We start from the raw sequence: 15,089 nt of genomic DNA on the forward strand, positions 1-15,089 counted from the left end.
CTGTCGAACGGCAAACAAGGAAGCAGCAACTCCCATCTTTTAACGTCTTTTGGTATGACGCGGCCGGGGTTGAACCCACGACCTCCCGAATGTGAGGGCAGCCGCTCTACTCACTGAGCCAACACATCGGTATGTGTTATATCGGTATGTGTTATATCATCATTATGACATGATCATAATTTGTCTGCTTTGAGTGCCCACTGGCACAGATAACCCCATAGAGTTGTACACTCTCGCCACAGTCTCATGCACAGAAAGGGTTAACAAAGATGCATATATTCTGGCTTCCGCTTTTCTACTTCCTAAAATGCTGTTTGTACATATATGTGCATCTGCATATCTCCAGAGTTTGTCATATTCTTGCTGTTAAATTCTTAACAGACAAATTTCAGTAGTTTATCAACACAGCTGTCTCCCCAGATGTTTGTAAGCATTCAAATTAGGATAGATTGTGGAAATATACCATTCCAGTGCCTCAATTGAATTCTGACACCCGTATGCTGATAAACCCTCAGTGACAAGTGTACCGCTGCACTCCCTGTGGTAGGGTTTTAGAAGTGATCACCCTACATGTATATTTGGGATCTGGTAGTAAGAATCAAAAGAAATACAGTGTGTAGGTTGTGCCTCTCACCTGAATTCTTGACATGGCCTCTTCATAGTCCCTGTTAAAGCTGTGGATTTGCCTGGCAGCATCCAGCTTCTCTCTCCTGCTGTTTATCCTCTCCATCAGCATGTCAAGTGCTTGCCTGTAAAACCACAGAGGGTGACAGACACGATCATCATGGGTCAAAGTTTTTCAAAATACTTCCATAATACTAAGAGGTCTTTAAGAACCAGATGTGGTACAGACCAACTCTCTGGATAAAAATTACATGTTAGACTTGATGAACAATTTCCTCTTCTTTCTGGGGATCTTCCTCCGCCAAGGTGCATACAAGTATCATGGCAAACCTACAGAGTTACAATTTATCTTATGCTTGATTTTTCAAATGTAATTCTGTTAATCGAACATAAGATCACTATTGATTATAAAGATACCCTTGATTTAAAGCCCAAGTTTTTAGCAGATTGAGCATAACTTTTTTGAAATGCATCAATCCTAAGATCAATCTTATCATCAATCTTTATTAAAAGGGCCCCTACTCACACTTACCCTTGTATAATATCTAGTATTCATTCATACCCCTGAGCAGATAACATCAATGTAACTAACCATATTCAAAGTTGTCTTGCTGTAGGTTCAAGGTAACAGGTGTTGATGAGTGTCGAACCCACAATTCCTTGATCTCTACGGACAATTACCTAACTTACATGCCTTAGCACCTCAGCTAAATTAAAGTAAATGAAAATGGCCCCCCCCCCCCCCAAAAAAAAAAAAAGTATTTGGAAGTGTAGGTCAAATTATTGACGTACTAGAGTGGATATTGTGCTGTGAGTAATATTTTTCTTTTTTTTTTCTTTTTTTTGCACTCAGCCAGGTAAGATGAGTTTAACATTTTCTAATTCCAAGGAATGAAGACATTAATTAGTGGTATATGTAGCAAACAAAAATACCTGTGTTTTCATTTTCATGCGAGTTTCCGGTCATATGAAAATTTTCACAGTGAAAATTTCTCCTTTTACAGTAAAAAAAAGCTCTCTTTCTAACTATTTCAAAAATCAGTTTACAAAAAGCTCTCTTTCTCTCTCACTTATTTCAAAATCACAGTTTGAAAGTTGTAGTTTAACTTCATATGTTTAAGCAGTACCCATGGTGGCATTATTACTACTGACATAAACGAGAAACTAATTCAATAAAAACTAGAGGAGACTTTGTCACTGGAGTCTCGATCAGCTAACACTCACTTGAGGCTGTCCTGTTTCTCTATCAGGGAGTCACTCTGTTCGTGTCTCTCAGACACCAGCCGCTGGACTTGCTGCTCACATCGGTTGAACTGTTCCAGACCAGCGTCCACACGGCGGCAGAATTCCTCAAATTTCTTGCTCAGCTCCTGCGAATACAATGGATCAATGTTCAGAGAGAGCATGGATAGATCAAAGGTCTATGAGCGTGACAACATAACAAAAGAAGAGAAAGAGACAGACAGACAGACAGACAGGATCATAAAAGGAAGAAAAATTTATGTAAGCCGACTTTGGCAGGATACCCTTTAGAGTTTTGTAACTTTCAATTTAAATTATTTTCCTCGTAATAAAGTAGGGAAAATTATATATACAAGCTTAGTATCTAATGAATTTCTATCTGCCCAAAACCAAAAAATTACAATGTATTTTCCCGACATTATACAGCTTTTGTGATGACGTATCACATATGTGCAGTTTTTTTAGTTGATCTATTTCTTATAGACAGGATCATCTCTGGAAGACAGCTCACCTCAAGGTGCTCATAGTCCTGGCCGTACTCTTCAGAGCTGGCCACCTGGTACTGCTCCTCGATCCACTCCCCCAGCTCGTCACTTTCCCTCACGTACTGGTGCATGAGCTTGGCCTGTTCCAGCTTCAGGGTGCGGTGAGTGACCTGATCCACCAGGTTCTTGTACTGCTGTCTCAGCTCAACCTGAGGATCAGAAAAACCATGGGGAGTGGGGGCAGAAATGTCCAGAGAGCAGCTAGGTGTAAGATTTTGCGGGGCATCAGCATCAGCGAGAAAAGGGGGAAAGGGGGTGGGGGTCCCTCCTCCAACTGATCATCATACAAAGGAGCATGATATCTTGCATTATCAAACATTGGCTCAGCATCTGACAATCTGTTTCTTTTTGTGTTTTTTTGCATGTTTGTTTTTTGTTTTTTAAGCTGGCCAAACAGACAGCATATCTTGAATTTCTTTACAATGAGCTTGACAGTTATGCTTATTGCAATTGACATTGAAATAAAAAATCTACCATTTGAGAGATGTGACTGATAAACAGAGGAAACAATGACAATGACAAAATGAGGCACATGGTACTACTAGGCACATACAAAAACTGACCTGTGCTTCACAAGCATTCTCTGCCTCCGGGTTTCCAGTCGAAGCCATCTCGCTGACTTGGTCTTCCAGTCTATCAAGCACGCCCTCGTAGTTGGTGATGTCCAGTTCTAGTGCCTGTTCATGGAGCAGAAGCAGTGCTGGGTTACGCACATCTAAACCTCATTGCTAGGAATGCAAACTAACTTTTGGAAACCTGCGACAGTATTCAAAATGTGTCACAATTAATCAAATTATATGGCTTTCTCGATTACACTCGCCCTGATTAAACTCACACTCGGGGGAAGTCCTCCTCATATTAGCGATATGGCCTTTTTCGATCCGACTTACCCTGTTCTTGGCGGTCATCTTCTCCGTGGCGTCCTCGTCCTTGCCGTAGTCCTCCAGACTGGCCAGTGACATCTTCTCACTCATCCACGTCTCAGCCTCGGCCACCTCAGAGTAATACTGACAGATGCACACACAGAGAGGAAACCAGTCACACAGTAAATCCACAATGCTCTTTCCCACAGTGGGGCAGACATTGCTGTGTGGAGAAGGATGCAATTAAATCCACTGAAGACGGATCGATTTTGCTGAAAGACACATTCTTCGTGGAACCCTGTTAAAATGTACCATTGACTAGTCTAGACTGGATTACGAAGAACAGTGCAATGCAGGTTTGTGAACATTCCTGTGCCCACATCAATCAGTCAAATCAATCAATTGTGTCATCAAAATGCACATCTCACGGTCACTGTCTAACTAACGACTAAAATGAGCCAGTGTATTTGGATATATGTGACCGCCCAGCATAAAACCCACAAAAAGTAGCAGAATGGGATTCTCTGTAATGAACCAAACTATTTCACTTGAGTTGACCGAATCAAATTTTTTGAGTTTATCTTACCTGAGAGAGTAATCCTTTCTCTACCTATGGTCAAACTTTGGCAGTTTAAGACAAAACTGAAATCGAGACATAAGTAGTTTTTCTGGACCATATTTTTGGGACAGGAGCTGTTTCACTGGGAAATTGATATGCTTGATATGCTTGGGTGACCCTAATCTTTAAATCCTCATTTCTCCCTTTTCTGTGAAATTGCACCTCCTACCTCTCTTTTATTTTGATCACTTTTTGAATGGGTTACGGTGATCAGATTTCACCAATTTATATATCATTAACGTCTAGCTTATTCTCTTAAACTATGTAAAAAGCGGAAATTCATTGTGGCCTAGCTTTCGTGGGTTTTGAGCTGGACGGTCACATATTGGGTACATACCTGCTGGGCCTCAAACGCCATGTCCAGCTGTTTCGTCCTGGCCTCAGCCTGGTCAAGCAGCTCATCCCAGGACAGGGACAAGTCTTGGCACCGCTCCTGGACTTCCTCGAGAGCAAAGTGACCAGAGTCGATGAGCTGCTGACCAGTCTTGAGGACTTGGTCAATGACGGGCTGATGGCCACTGATTTCAGCATGCAGTTTCTATGGAACACAAAGGTATGAATCCACCTTTAGAGAACACAATTTGGCGATTTACAATCAAAGTATTCATTCCATGTTATTGTGCAGTGCCAAGAGTGGCAATTTGTAAACAGCTTCCAGTTATCAAATCCTAGTAAGCAAAAGAGTTTACAACATTTGTAAACATAGCTGCCAGTGGTACATACAGTCATCGATGTACTTGTAAAAATTAAAATACAACAAACTCCAAAATATTGTCATTAGCATGCAAAGACATGCAGAACAAATTAAGTTTATTATCAAAATTTAGAAAAGTGATGAAAATTTCTTTATCTAAAAAGAATTCTACAGCCTTTTATTGCTTGTTTGTTCATTACTTATTTTCATTTCTTTTTTTTTTAGTCACCAAAATTGGGAGGTAGCAGGTACAGTGTTGCAGCCTTATTGCTGGCAAATATAGATATCATTGCTAAATCCCACCTGATGTTTCTTGACCATGCTCTGAGTTGAAGTGAAGTCTCTGCCATAGTTGGTAGAGCTGGCTGCTGGTAGGTGATCCCTGATCCACTGCAGCTCCGTGTCGACGTCATGGTAGAACTGCTGGACACACAGCGACTCTTCCAGCCTCTTGTGCCGCTTCTTGGCAGGAGCCTGAAGTTCGCTGAACCTATCATGGAATAGAAGCGATGAGTGGTTTGGAGAACGAGAATTCTATAAATGATCTGATCCATGAACAGATGGCTTTCCCTAATGAAACGGCTCATCAGCTGCTTATCTCATTCAACGAAACTCAAGTTTGTAAGAACTGATTGTGATCCCAGTATCTTTATGAATGACAGAATTGAAATTGCGTATAAAGCTGGACATGCACAATAAACATCTGCGATCTGGCATAAAAATGTACATAGATTTCATGCATTTTTTAGAGCTTCCCACACAATCATCATTAAATCTCTACTAAACCAGGACAACTTCATTCCAATCAAAACTATGATTACACCTTGTTGCTCAACTGAAGAGACCTGAATTTCACATTCACACAAACACAAACGATCATACAAAAATACACACACACACACACACACAAACAAACACAATAATATCTAAAATTGAGTAGTCCAGGACGTGAACTACAATCAATGGGCACACAGGCAAATCTGCAACTAACAATTTACCTTTGTGTGATATAAGCTGTCTCCGATTTGATCTTGTCAGAGTCAAAGTGCCCCTGGTTGGCTAGCTCCTGTGACTCTTTGGTAATCTTCTGCAATTTCTCTGCCTGCATTGCCATCTCAGTTTCCAGAATCTACACGATGCACAGAAGAAAATAGTGATGTAAACACTCTTTGTCACATGGTAAGGTTAATCAAAAAGACAAAACAAAACAGAAAGAGAGCAAAATGCTGGCCAGCTAATGGCAGTTTCCTGTCGTTTCTGTCCTGCAACAAAGTCACTTCCAAAAATGATAAGATATCTCACTACTGGAGTGGCACTAGCAAATCAGCGGTAAAATGTTAATATCAAAAGTGACATCATTTTCATACATCCCTTGCATGTGTTAATCACAGTGCCATTTCAAAATTAATTGCAATATGTTGCTGGTAGCTAAAGCTTAAATATTGCTCAACACAGTAAGCGCGCGGCAGTGCAAACCCATTGTTACCTGAGAATTGGAAGAGCATTGCCTCCATAAACCTTTATTGAGTACGGTTACTACACTACTGGGCTGAACTCATACAATGTCAACAAAGCATGTATAGGCAAAACAAGACGGACATTCACCTGCTGTTTTTTGAGCAGGCTCTTGACGCTCCTCAGACTCTGGCCAACGTCCTGTGCTGCCATGGCAACCTCCATCTCCTGGATGCTGGCCGCCGCATCCTCCACTCCCCGTATCAGCTCCTGCTCCTGCATCGCCTGGTTCAGCTTCCTGCCGCGGTCAGTGGCCCTGGCAGCCAGCTCCGCCCACCGGTCGTTGATGGCATGTAACAGGATCTGGACTTCTTCCCACCTGGAGTTCTTTGTCTTTATCAGGGCATTCCCCGCCTTGGTGCACAGAGAACCATAGTTATTATTTGTGACATTTGTGTTCATATTTCGAAGGCTGCTCTTAACACATTTCATGTTTACTATATGTATACTTACAAAAAACAAAGCAAGATATCTTCAATAAATGTCTTTATACAAAAATGTTATATTTGAAACAAATGGACAGACAGAACCAAGAGGATGATACCTTTGATCTACTGAACTACACACATATACAAACTAGTACAAACACATTATAACATGCAGATATCTAATAAACTTAAGTACCTGGTAGTCATACATTCCTCTTTCACTGGAAATGATGGAGAGGATTAGGCAGTGTTTATGGCATAACTAGTCTGTGAGTGAGGTACTATCTCATGTACGTATCTGCCTTAAGGAAACATAACACACAAGTAGGTCGGATTTATTTTTACTAATTGCTTTTTGTGTAAATGTATATGAGGCCAATCGACTAGTCTACTGTAATCTCACATTACAGCCTTGAAATAGTCAAGATATCAAAAACCCTTAACCCGTTAAGGACGAGTCCTTAGTATACTCGGGCAGGTGTCTATGGGAAATGTGTGTTGTAACAAAATCAGTCCGTCCTCAATGGGTTAATATACACTACAGAAAGTTTCAGAATTGCAAACTAGCTAAAAGAAATTATATTTCACCTTTCACAATACAGCGCAGCCAAGGCGAGAATTTTTTTTTTTTTTTCAAAATTATTATCACTGATATCCTCATTTCTATGACTTCAGGGTTATATGTTGGATAAATCATTATCACTTCTCGGAAATAATCTTATCATTATTGCTTATATCTTCATTTCCATGACTCTTGGGTCCTAGCGCTGACAATTTTGATTTCAAATTACAAGAGCAGACCTCATAGCTTTCCCTCCTCCTTATCCTCTTTCTCCATCTCTACCTGACCTTACCTCATTGAGTTTATCCAGGCTGTCCTTGTTGGCCGCGATCTCTGCCTCAAATGCTTCATGTTTCTTCACCTTGCCAGGAAGATTGGTCAGCTCTCGGTACGACTCATCGTCAGCGATGGCGAATTTCTCGGCTATCCAGGATGAAATCTAAAGAGAGAATGGGTGAGACTTTCTGTTGAAAAGGGCCATAGTGCCTTGATATAAATTAGAGTCAAGATACTGATGATAGTAGTTTACCATGCCATCCATCAACTACAGTAGCTCCCACTTACATGCAAGTTTTACTGATAAGGTGTAGTCCTTCATGTAAGATAAGACCATTTAATTCTTTGTTCTTTGAAAATCCTGGAACCACTTATTCTTGGGGGACAGAGCTTTCTATCACACCGGTCCCACACTGTGGAATAATCTCCCTCTCTCTTTATGTTATGCACCTTCCTTGCTCATATTCAAGCAGCAGCTGAAGACCTATCTGAATGATTTGTAGCATGGTACATAATCTTCTTCTTCTGTAATTATCTCATATGTAGGACCTACCTGTCAATGTTTGTTTGCTGCTATTAATACTGTCCTCTTTCACTGTGTCTGGTGTCATCTATCCTCTCTAGCATCATAAGCAACTTTGTTTGAATGAACATGTGCTCTAAAAGAAGCCACTATTATCGTTCTTATTATTATCATTATATAAAACCATGTAGAAGAAACCTTTGAATGTATAGCCAATTAAGAAGACTGAGCTGATCAAGACAATGAAATATAAGTTTGGCTCATAAATTGGGGGTTTCGGACAATTATTTTTTACGTCCTGCTACTTAACTCTTGCATTTCTTATTCTTCCACTAGAAATAGAGCTATGAAATAATTGTTTGAAGCATTGTGTATTGCTTATTGTCTCCCTCATAATTAAATTAGAGAAAAAAACAAACAAGAGGAAATCTAGGTATATGCACCTATGGTTAGCTTTTAGCACAAATAATCAACACACACATAAAAAAAACTTACTTCATCTGCATCCCTAACAAACTCAAGGTACTCTTTAGATTCCTTGAGAGAGTGCAGTCTCTGCTTGCTTTTCTCCTTGACCTTATTCCTCCGGTCAATAACCTCATCCCTACGGGTGATGATACTGCAGAATTTTTCAGGAGAAATGAAAATTTAAAAAAAAGCAATAAACAAATACCCTTGATAACGCAAATGTATGAACACTGACAGTACGTGCACTAATGAGACAAAACTGAGCTTTATGCAGTAACTCTTCCTTGTGGCCGTCATTTATTTTTTCTTAAGTCGGACATCATACAGAAGTGTACGTATTGAGAAGATTTGGTAATACGAAAAAACAAAATATACCTCACTCAAGAGCATCCAAGTAAGGTTAAAATCAATATTAGAAAACCATGCCATGATAGAAATACTAGAGGAATGCTTAAGCAAAAATAATAAAAAATAAAAAATGGATAAATTAATAGATAAAAATAATAACAATAATAATGAAATTAAAAATATAAAAAACTAAATAGGTAAAAATATTAACAATAATAATGAAATAAAAAATATTAAAAAATGAAGCCTTAATGAAGAATTTTAAGAATACAAACAGCTAAAACGAAGCTCCTAGACAAATAAAAACAAAATTCACGTTATGAAATTATGAAATTATGATATGGTCCCTATTCCACACTTTGGCATATATGTGTCTTAAGTAGATGTCTAAGCACTGATTCCTATGCTCTCAATTTCAAGAAATAGATGAAAGCCTAATATGCAGTTATCCTCCAGTTGTTATACAACTGTTTCAAAGGAATAATCAAATTATGAAGCACACCTTGATACCTCATGCTCAATTTTTGGTTTCTTTTTGTTTGCCTAATCTCTTCTGTGATAGAATGTACATATAGATAACCTATCAACAATTACCATCTTTCAATATAGAATATAAATAGTGAAGTGTCACATTTGTGATGGCACAAGATTTCGCATGAAGTAAAAGATGAAACACTATTCACTAAGCGTGATAGTGCAAAAATTTGGGTTGATTGAGAGACGAACTGGGAGTAAATGAAAAGGGATTATGTCAGAGTGCGATATCTAAAACTGCTCAACAAAAATTGCACACTCAATAGTGACAGTGTGCAATGGTTCTTTTCAGGGAATGTCACATGATGAGCAATTGATCAAATGGATAGCAAGAATCTTTGTAGGTGTTGCATAAAGAGTGCTAAGTGGCCCTTGGTCACTGCATTCTCTGCTTAGGCGACAAAAAGGTTACTATCGAGCGTCATTATCTGATATTATTTCAGGGAAGGGCTCACAAATTCTTAGCATGGTGCTGCTTAGCCAGGAGAGCTGCAGCCATATCTCTCAGTCCCTGAATTTTCTCCTCTTGTAGATGCAGCTTCTTGGTGAAGTCTTCGTGCCTCTTCAGCAGGGAGAGGACACTCTCCACAGTACTCTACAGGAAGAGATTGCAGGATGGGAGATGGCAATCCAAAGAACGATATATAATATTACATTCTGCAAAAATATACCACCTTATCAATATGCATACTGTCCAAAGTTATCTAACATTGTAGTCCATCATTACACATGCACATATACATAAAACTGCACCGAAGTGGGTCTGTCAAATTCATTCTCGCTACAGCACTTGCAGTGACGAAGCGAGACTGTTCAATTAAAAACGTGACTGACTGCAAGTGCATACATTTTTTGCGTGCCACGACCATGGCGAGGTTATCCCTTTCCCAACCTTAGTGAAAATAACTTTAATGTGTCCTATGCTTTGATCAGTGTGCGATATGTCCAACATCTAGCAACTAGTAACACTGTAAGTATCCTTCATGTCCTAGGAAATGCTTTACAACACAGTGCAACAAACAAATTGTCATCATTCACAGCATTCCATGACTCCGCTTGTTCTTTTTTTGTTTGTTTGTTTTTTTTTTTTGTGAAATGGAACTGATTTCTCATTTTGTAAACAATGAGAGATGTATCTCCCTCTTTTTTATTGTGACTACGCTAAAATGTTATCAAGGACATTATATGTTCTCCAACATCCAGCAATGACACACATCATCATTTTTTTATTTAAGTGGTCAAGACAAGTCAAATTTTGTGGAACTTTCTGTCACAAATAATTGAAGGTATTTTAAAAAAACATTACAGTCAAATGACAAAGATGGCACTTTTGAGATCTCCACAGAATAATCACTATACACGCCCAACTGACATACATTCTGCTACAGCACAGAGGCATAAGATTCAACCAAAACTTCATGCTGTCCAACTTACCCCAAGGGCTTCAAAATCCAAGAAGTCCTCGTGACCACTTGTAGTTGCATCAATCTGATCTGCCTCCCTGTTGAACATCTGTGTGCATTCAAATCAAGCTGAAAATCAGTACAATAACACACTCGGAAATCACTGAACTGCCAGTAGCCATCCTTCTATGTGTGTATGTTTTGTGTGTGAGAATGTGCGTGTTTCAGGGCCTGGTTCACATCATTCCCATTTCATCAGCCTAACCTGCACTTTGATCCCCATGAATGAAGCAATCCATTCATCTAAACTGATGTAGATTAGTGTGACATCTACTCCTTTCTCTGACTAAAAGAGGATTTTATAAAATGGGTTTTTAAGAATGAAGCCAGTCAGAAGTGCTGAAATGAGTAACGTGTGCTCTCTTAATTTGTTTTTCTGTGAATGTACAGGAGTTCAAAAGCTGCACAGGAATGGAAAAAATTCACAGCAAAAAAAGTATAACAACACTGCATGTTATCTTGCGGCATACCACCAATTGCTCTGTGCAGCTGTAAATGCAGAACGAACCAAAACCATAATGCTTTGATTCAAATGGTCCTCTGCATGGCCGAACGAAGAGCAGCCCCTAGAGTATTGCAATACAAAGCCTTACTAGCTGATATCATAGTTCATAGACCCATTTTATAAAACAAATAATGCACAGGTTTACATTTGTGATGTCAGTGGAGATGCAGCACACTCTAAGGTATATTTCAAGATGTCATGCATGTTGCATGCATCTTTGCAAAAACCTCCAAGTGCTCAGCATCTTCACTGAACGCCCTCTTACCAGTGTATGATCATTTGTATATTAGAGATTTACTCACGGCTAGATCTAGGGCATCCTCCAGCTGCTTGTTCCTCTTGTCCCAACGGCTGACCAGACTCTCCTTCATGGAGGCCAACTTCTCCACCTTGTGTGCGATGGTCACAGACTCCGGCAGCGTCCTCAGCAGCTTCTCACCAAGTGCTATCAGAGTTGTGAACCTGGGAATTGTCACAAAGAAATTTGATCAGAGTTCTATCTCATTCAGTCTGCACACTTCCAAGAGCTACATGAATCTGGTATCTACATTGTTGCAAGAAATTTGATCAAGATTGTGTCCAATGGGGTTGTCTGAAAAGCAGAAATAAGTTTTAAAGGGTAAATATTTAAATTGCATGCTGTAAATCAGATGCAATGAATCGACCTGTCTAGTACCTGTGTATATTTACATTCTCACAGATCAGGGAATCCTTCTCTGCTCATGTGACATGAGCAGAGAAGGAAAAACCTTAATTTTTAACCCCTCTTCAGCTAAAAAAAACCAAACAAACAAAAAAACCCTTGCTGTAAAGCTTTCAACTGACAAAAAAGGCAACAACTTATTAAGTTTACTTGATTGGAAAAAAGAAGAGAAACACATAATACTGACACAATTGAAGGCATCGATGACAAAAATGAGAAGTACAGTATATGAAGCACTGCAAGCTGAAAATTGCATGCCTGTGTATGTCACAAACTACTGGTTAAAAAAAAGGGGGGGGGGGGGACTACATCAATCCTTACTTCTCATTGTGTGCATGGATGTCCTGTAAGAGGTCCTGATGCCTTTTCTGCAAGTCCTCAGATCCTGCTACATCCTTTGCTTGCTCTGTGTCCAGGAGCTTGCCATTCATCTCATTGCACCATGCCAACTGCAGACACAGCATATCAAGATAAGAGCAGCATGCTCACGAGTTAGAATGTGTGTTAGTGGGTATAAGCCACACATCATTAATGTGTTATTATTGATACTATCATCATCATGATCATCACCATTATTGTTATAACCATCATTATTATCATTTCATGCATAATCATCAAATGCTTTCATCTTTCTAAAATGTGCAGCACTGCACAGTGTTTATTTTACTTTGTTTTCATCAAAGCATAATTAGAATCTTTGACATTAGTCACTGTCGACACGACACAAAGGTAATGAAATTCATGCTTCCCAAACACTATGAGTAAATTTAGATCAGAAGTTTTCGGTGACAAAGGTTAGGTGAGTTTGATATCCATGAGTCCTTAAGTCCTTTGAAGGATTAGACCACATGGTGCTACCGGAGAGATTCTCCATCCACTATACACACCGTGTCTGAAAAAATTTTCATGAATCAAATCCTAAGTAACCTTTGCTGATATTGACTTTAACCTGTAGGAACCCTTTAGGTCCTCAGGGCCCTGTTGCATAAAAGCTGACATTAAATGTAAGTCAGAAATCAAACATAAGTCTGTGAACACTCAATTTCAATTTGCTGATATCTGACTTAGGTTTGATTTTCTGACTTACGTATGCAACAGGGCTAGGGTTTGTCTGTTCCCAGTGTGCCTACCAGTTCCTTGGAGTCGTTGTGGAACGTGGTAATGTCCCTGGACTGAGCCAGCTGGTCTCTCCTCTCAGAGGCTTTGTCTTCCAGGCTGTCCCAGAGCTTCTGGATCTCATCCTGTCTACCGCTGATATGGTCCCCCTCGTCCGGATAGGACGTCTTCACTCTGTGCCAGCAAAACAAAAGACACACATGGCAGGATTCATCTGACTACAGTGCAGCATCACTTGGCACGCTGTGATCATTGATTTATCGAAACATATTCAACATTGGTTCATGATGCCATGTTCGTACCTGCAATATGTTAAAGACACATCATTATTTTCTGGACTAAAATGTGATTACAACTGCAATACCACTGTTCAATTCGTAAAAAAAGAATTGTCAAACTTTGAAAAGCTGTTGATGAAGGGCAATTTGTTAATCAGTTGCAACAAAAACATCTGGACATAAGATTTCATTAGTTTGATTTTGTACACAGTACCCGCAACTATAAGGGATCAGAACTAGCACTGGGGCTTATTTGCGTGAATGAAAGGCAATTTGTCAATCAGCTGCATAGTTGTGCAGGGCCCTGTTTTATGAAGAGTTAAAATTGATTTTAAAGTTGATTTCAACTGTAAGTCTATGGCAGCCTGTGTGGTAAGGAAATTTAAAATCGATTTTATCTTTTGATTAAGCGGGGCCCTGCTGTTGTAACTGCCAAAGTGAAATGAACATCAGTAGACACTTTTTTTTTCTTTGTTTTTCATCCTGTCTTTAGTATTGAGCAGTTTCTTTGTGCTTCTGCTGTTGTTGTTTTTTGGTTCATTGACTTACGCCTTGGCGAGGAGTCCTAGTTTCCTGAGCTTGTCCATGACAGGTGTGAGTTCCCTCTCCAGGTTTTCATACTTCCTCTGCAGGGCTTCAGCGGGCAGGGCTTGCTTGCCGGGGTCATCGGCCGTCAGGGCCTTGAACTTATCCATGATCCACTCCTTGGTCTCCCCCCAAGAGTGGTTGTACAGCTCAATACTGTGTGGATTGGAGACACATGCACATCAGGCCGGGTTGAATTGGTAACATAGGCACAAAGGGTTTTCAAAGTTCTCTTATCAACTGGTTCATCATACATTATTACCATCATTGTCATCGTCATCAACATTCACATCATCATTGTGTACATGAGAACCTACTAAATTGCTTATCATTGTATTGGAGCATCCTCGGCAGTATCAATATCACTTTTCTACTCATTACTCATCTGTTACTCCATCATCCTTATCATCATCATCACCATCATCACCATCATCATCATCATCATCATCATCATCATTGTCATTGTCATCACAATCCTCAAAATCACTGTCTTCATCAAGTTCACTGACACACCATAATCTTTATATCAGATCATTATCACCATCACCATAATCATCACAATCACTGTCTTCAACATCAATTCTATCAGTCATTCCATCATCGTTATCATCATTATCATCATCATCATTTGACATCATCATCATCACCATCATCATCACTATCATCACCATCATCATCATCACCATCATCACCATCATCATCATCACTGTCTTCAACATCAATGGTATAGGTCATTCCATCATCACTATCCTCCATCCTACCTAGATGCTCCTTCCAGCATTTTCTCCTTCTCTGCCTTCAGCTCCAGCAGCCTCTTCCACTGGTCGTTGATCTCCTTCTGTCTGCTCCGGACGTCCGCCTGCTTGCTGTGGCCCGTCTCCACGAACCGATCTGCCAGCTTGTTGATGCGCTCCACGCGACCCTGGTTAGCCACCAGGTCAGTTAGTAGGTTTTCAAACTTCCTCCTCGTGGCCTCCACATTCTCAGAGAAGCTCTCTTTCTTCTTGAGGACTTTTTCCTGTTAATCAAAAAGTAATATCTTATTTTCCTCACCATGTTCTTAAAATGATGCAATGATCAATGATCAAATTAATCAATTATCTAACATAATAAAACAAATTGGGTGTAAGTAGATTTTGTAACATTCCCATTAAAGCAAGTCATCTAACCATACAATCAAATACACAGAGACACATTT

The 15,089-nt window shown here is 39.7% G+C and overlaps 1 protein-coding gene across 1 annotated transcript in view; it reads right to left on the bottom strand.

Annotated features, from left to right (window-relative positions):
• LOC139713107 (spectrin beta chain-like) overlaps positions 1–15,089 on the bottom strand; it is a 72,583-nt gene that overhangs the window by 36,553 nt on the left and 20,941 nt on the right. Inside the window, exons 19-36 of the mRNA XM_071624863.1 lie at positions 14,653–14,909; positions 13,856–14,047; positions 13,043–13,202; positions 12,234–12,361; positions 11,512–11,671; positions 10,676–10,753; positions 9,697–9,836; positions 8,387–8,510; positions 7,385–7,531; positions 6,193–6,456; positions 5,586–5,716; positions 4,891–5,077; positions 4,231–4,431; positions 3,302–3,418; positions 2,975–3,088; positions 2,378–2,560; positions 1,849–1,994; positions 635–749 (exon numbers count right to left, since the gene is read on the bottom strand). Of these exons, the coding sequence (XP_071480964.1) occupies positions 635–749; positions 1,849–1,994; positions 2,378–2,560; positions 2,975–3,088; positions 3,302–3,418; positions 4,231–4,431; positions 4,891–5,077; positions 5,586–5,716; positions 6,193–6,456; positions 7,385–7,531; positions 8,387–8,510; positions 9,697–9,836; positions 10,676–10,753; positions 11,512–11,671; positions 12,234–12,361; positions 13,043–13,202; positions 13,856–14,047; positions 14,653–14,909 (2,844 nt within the window). The remainder of the gene's footprint in view (positions 1–634; positions 750–1,848; positions 1,995–2,377; positions 2,561–2,974; positions 3,089–3,301; positions 3,419–4,230; positions 4,432–4,890; positions 5,078–5,585; positions 5,717–6,192; positions 6,457–7,384; positions 7,532–8,386; positions 8,511–9,696; positions 9,837–10,675; positions 10,754–11,511; positions 11,672–12,233; positions 12,362–13,042; positions 13,203–13,855; positions 14,048–14,652; positions 14,910–15,089) is intronic.

The sequence above is a fragment of the Diadema antillarum genome, unplaced genomic scaffold, assembly GCF_040938485.1.
Source record: "Diadema antillarum isolate AM-2024a unplaced genomic scaffold, OU_Dant_1.0 seq00001905_RagTag, whole genome shotgun sequence".
Classification (NCBI taxonomy): Eukaryota; Metazoa; Echinodermata; class Echinoidea; order Diadematoida; family Diadematidae; genus Diadema; species Diadema antillarum.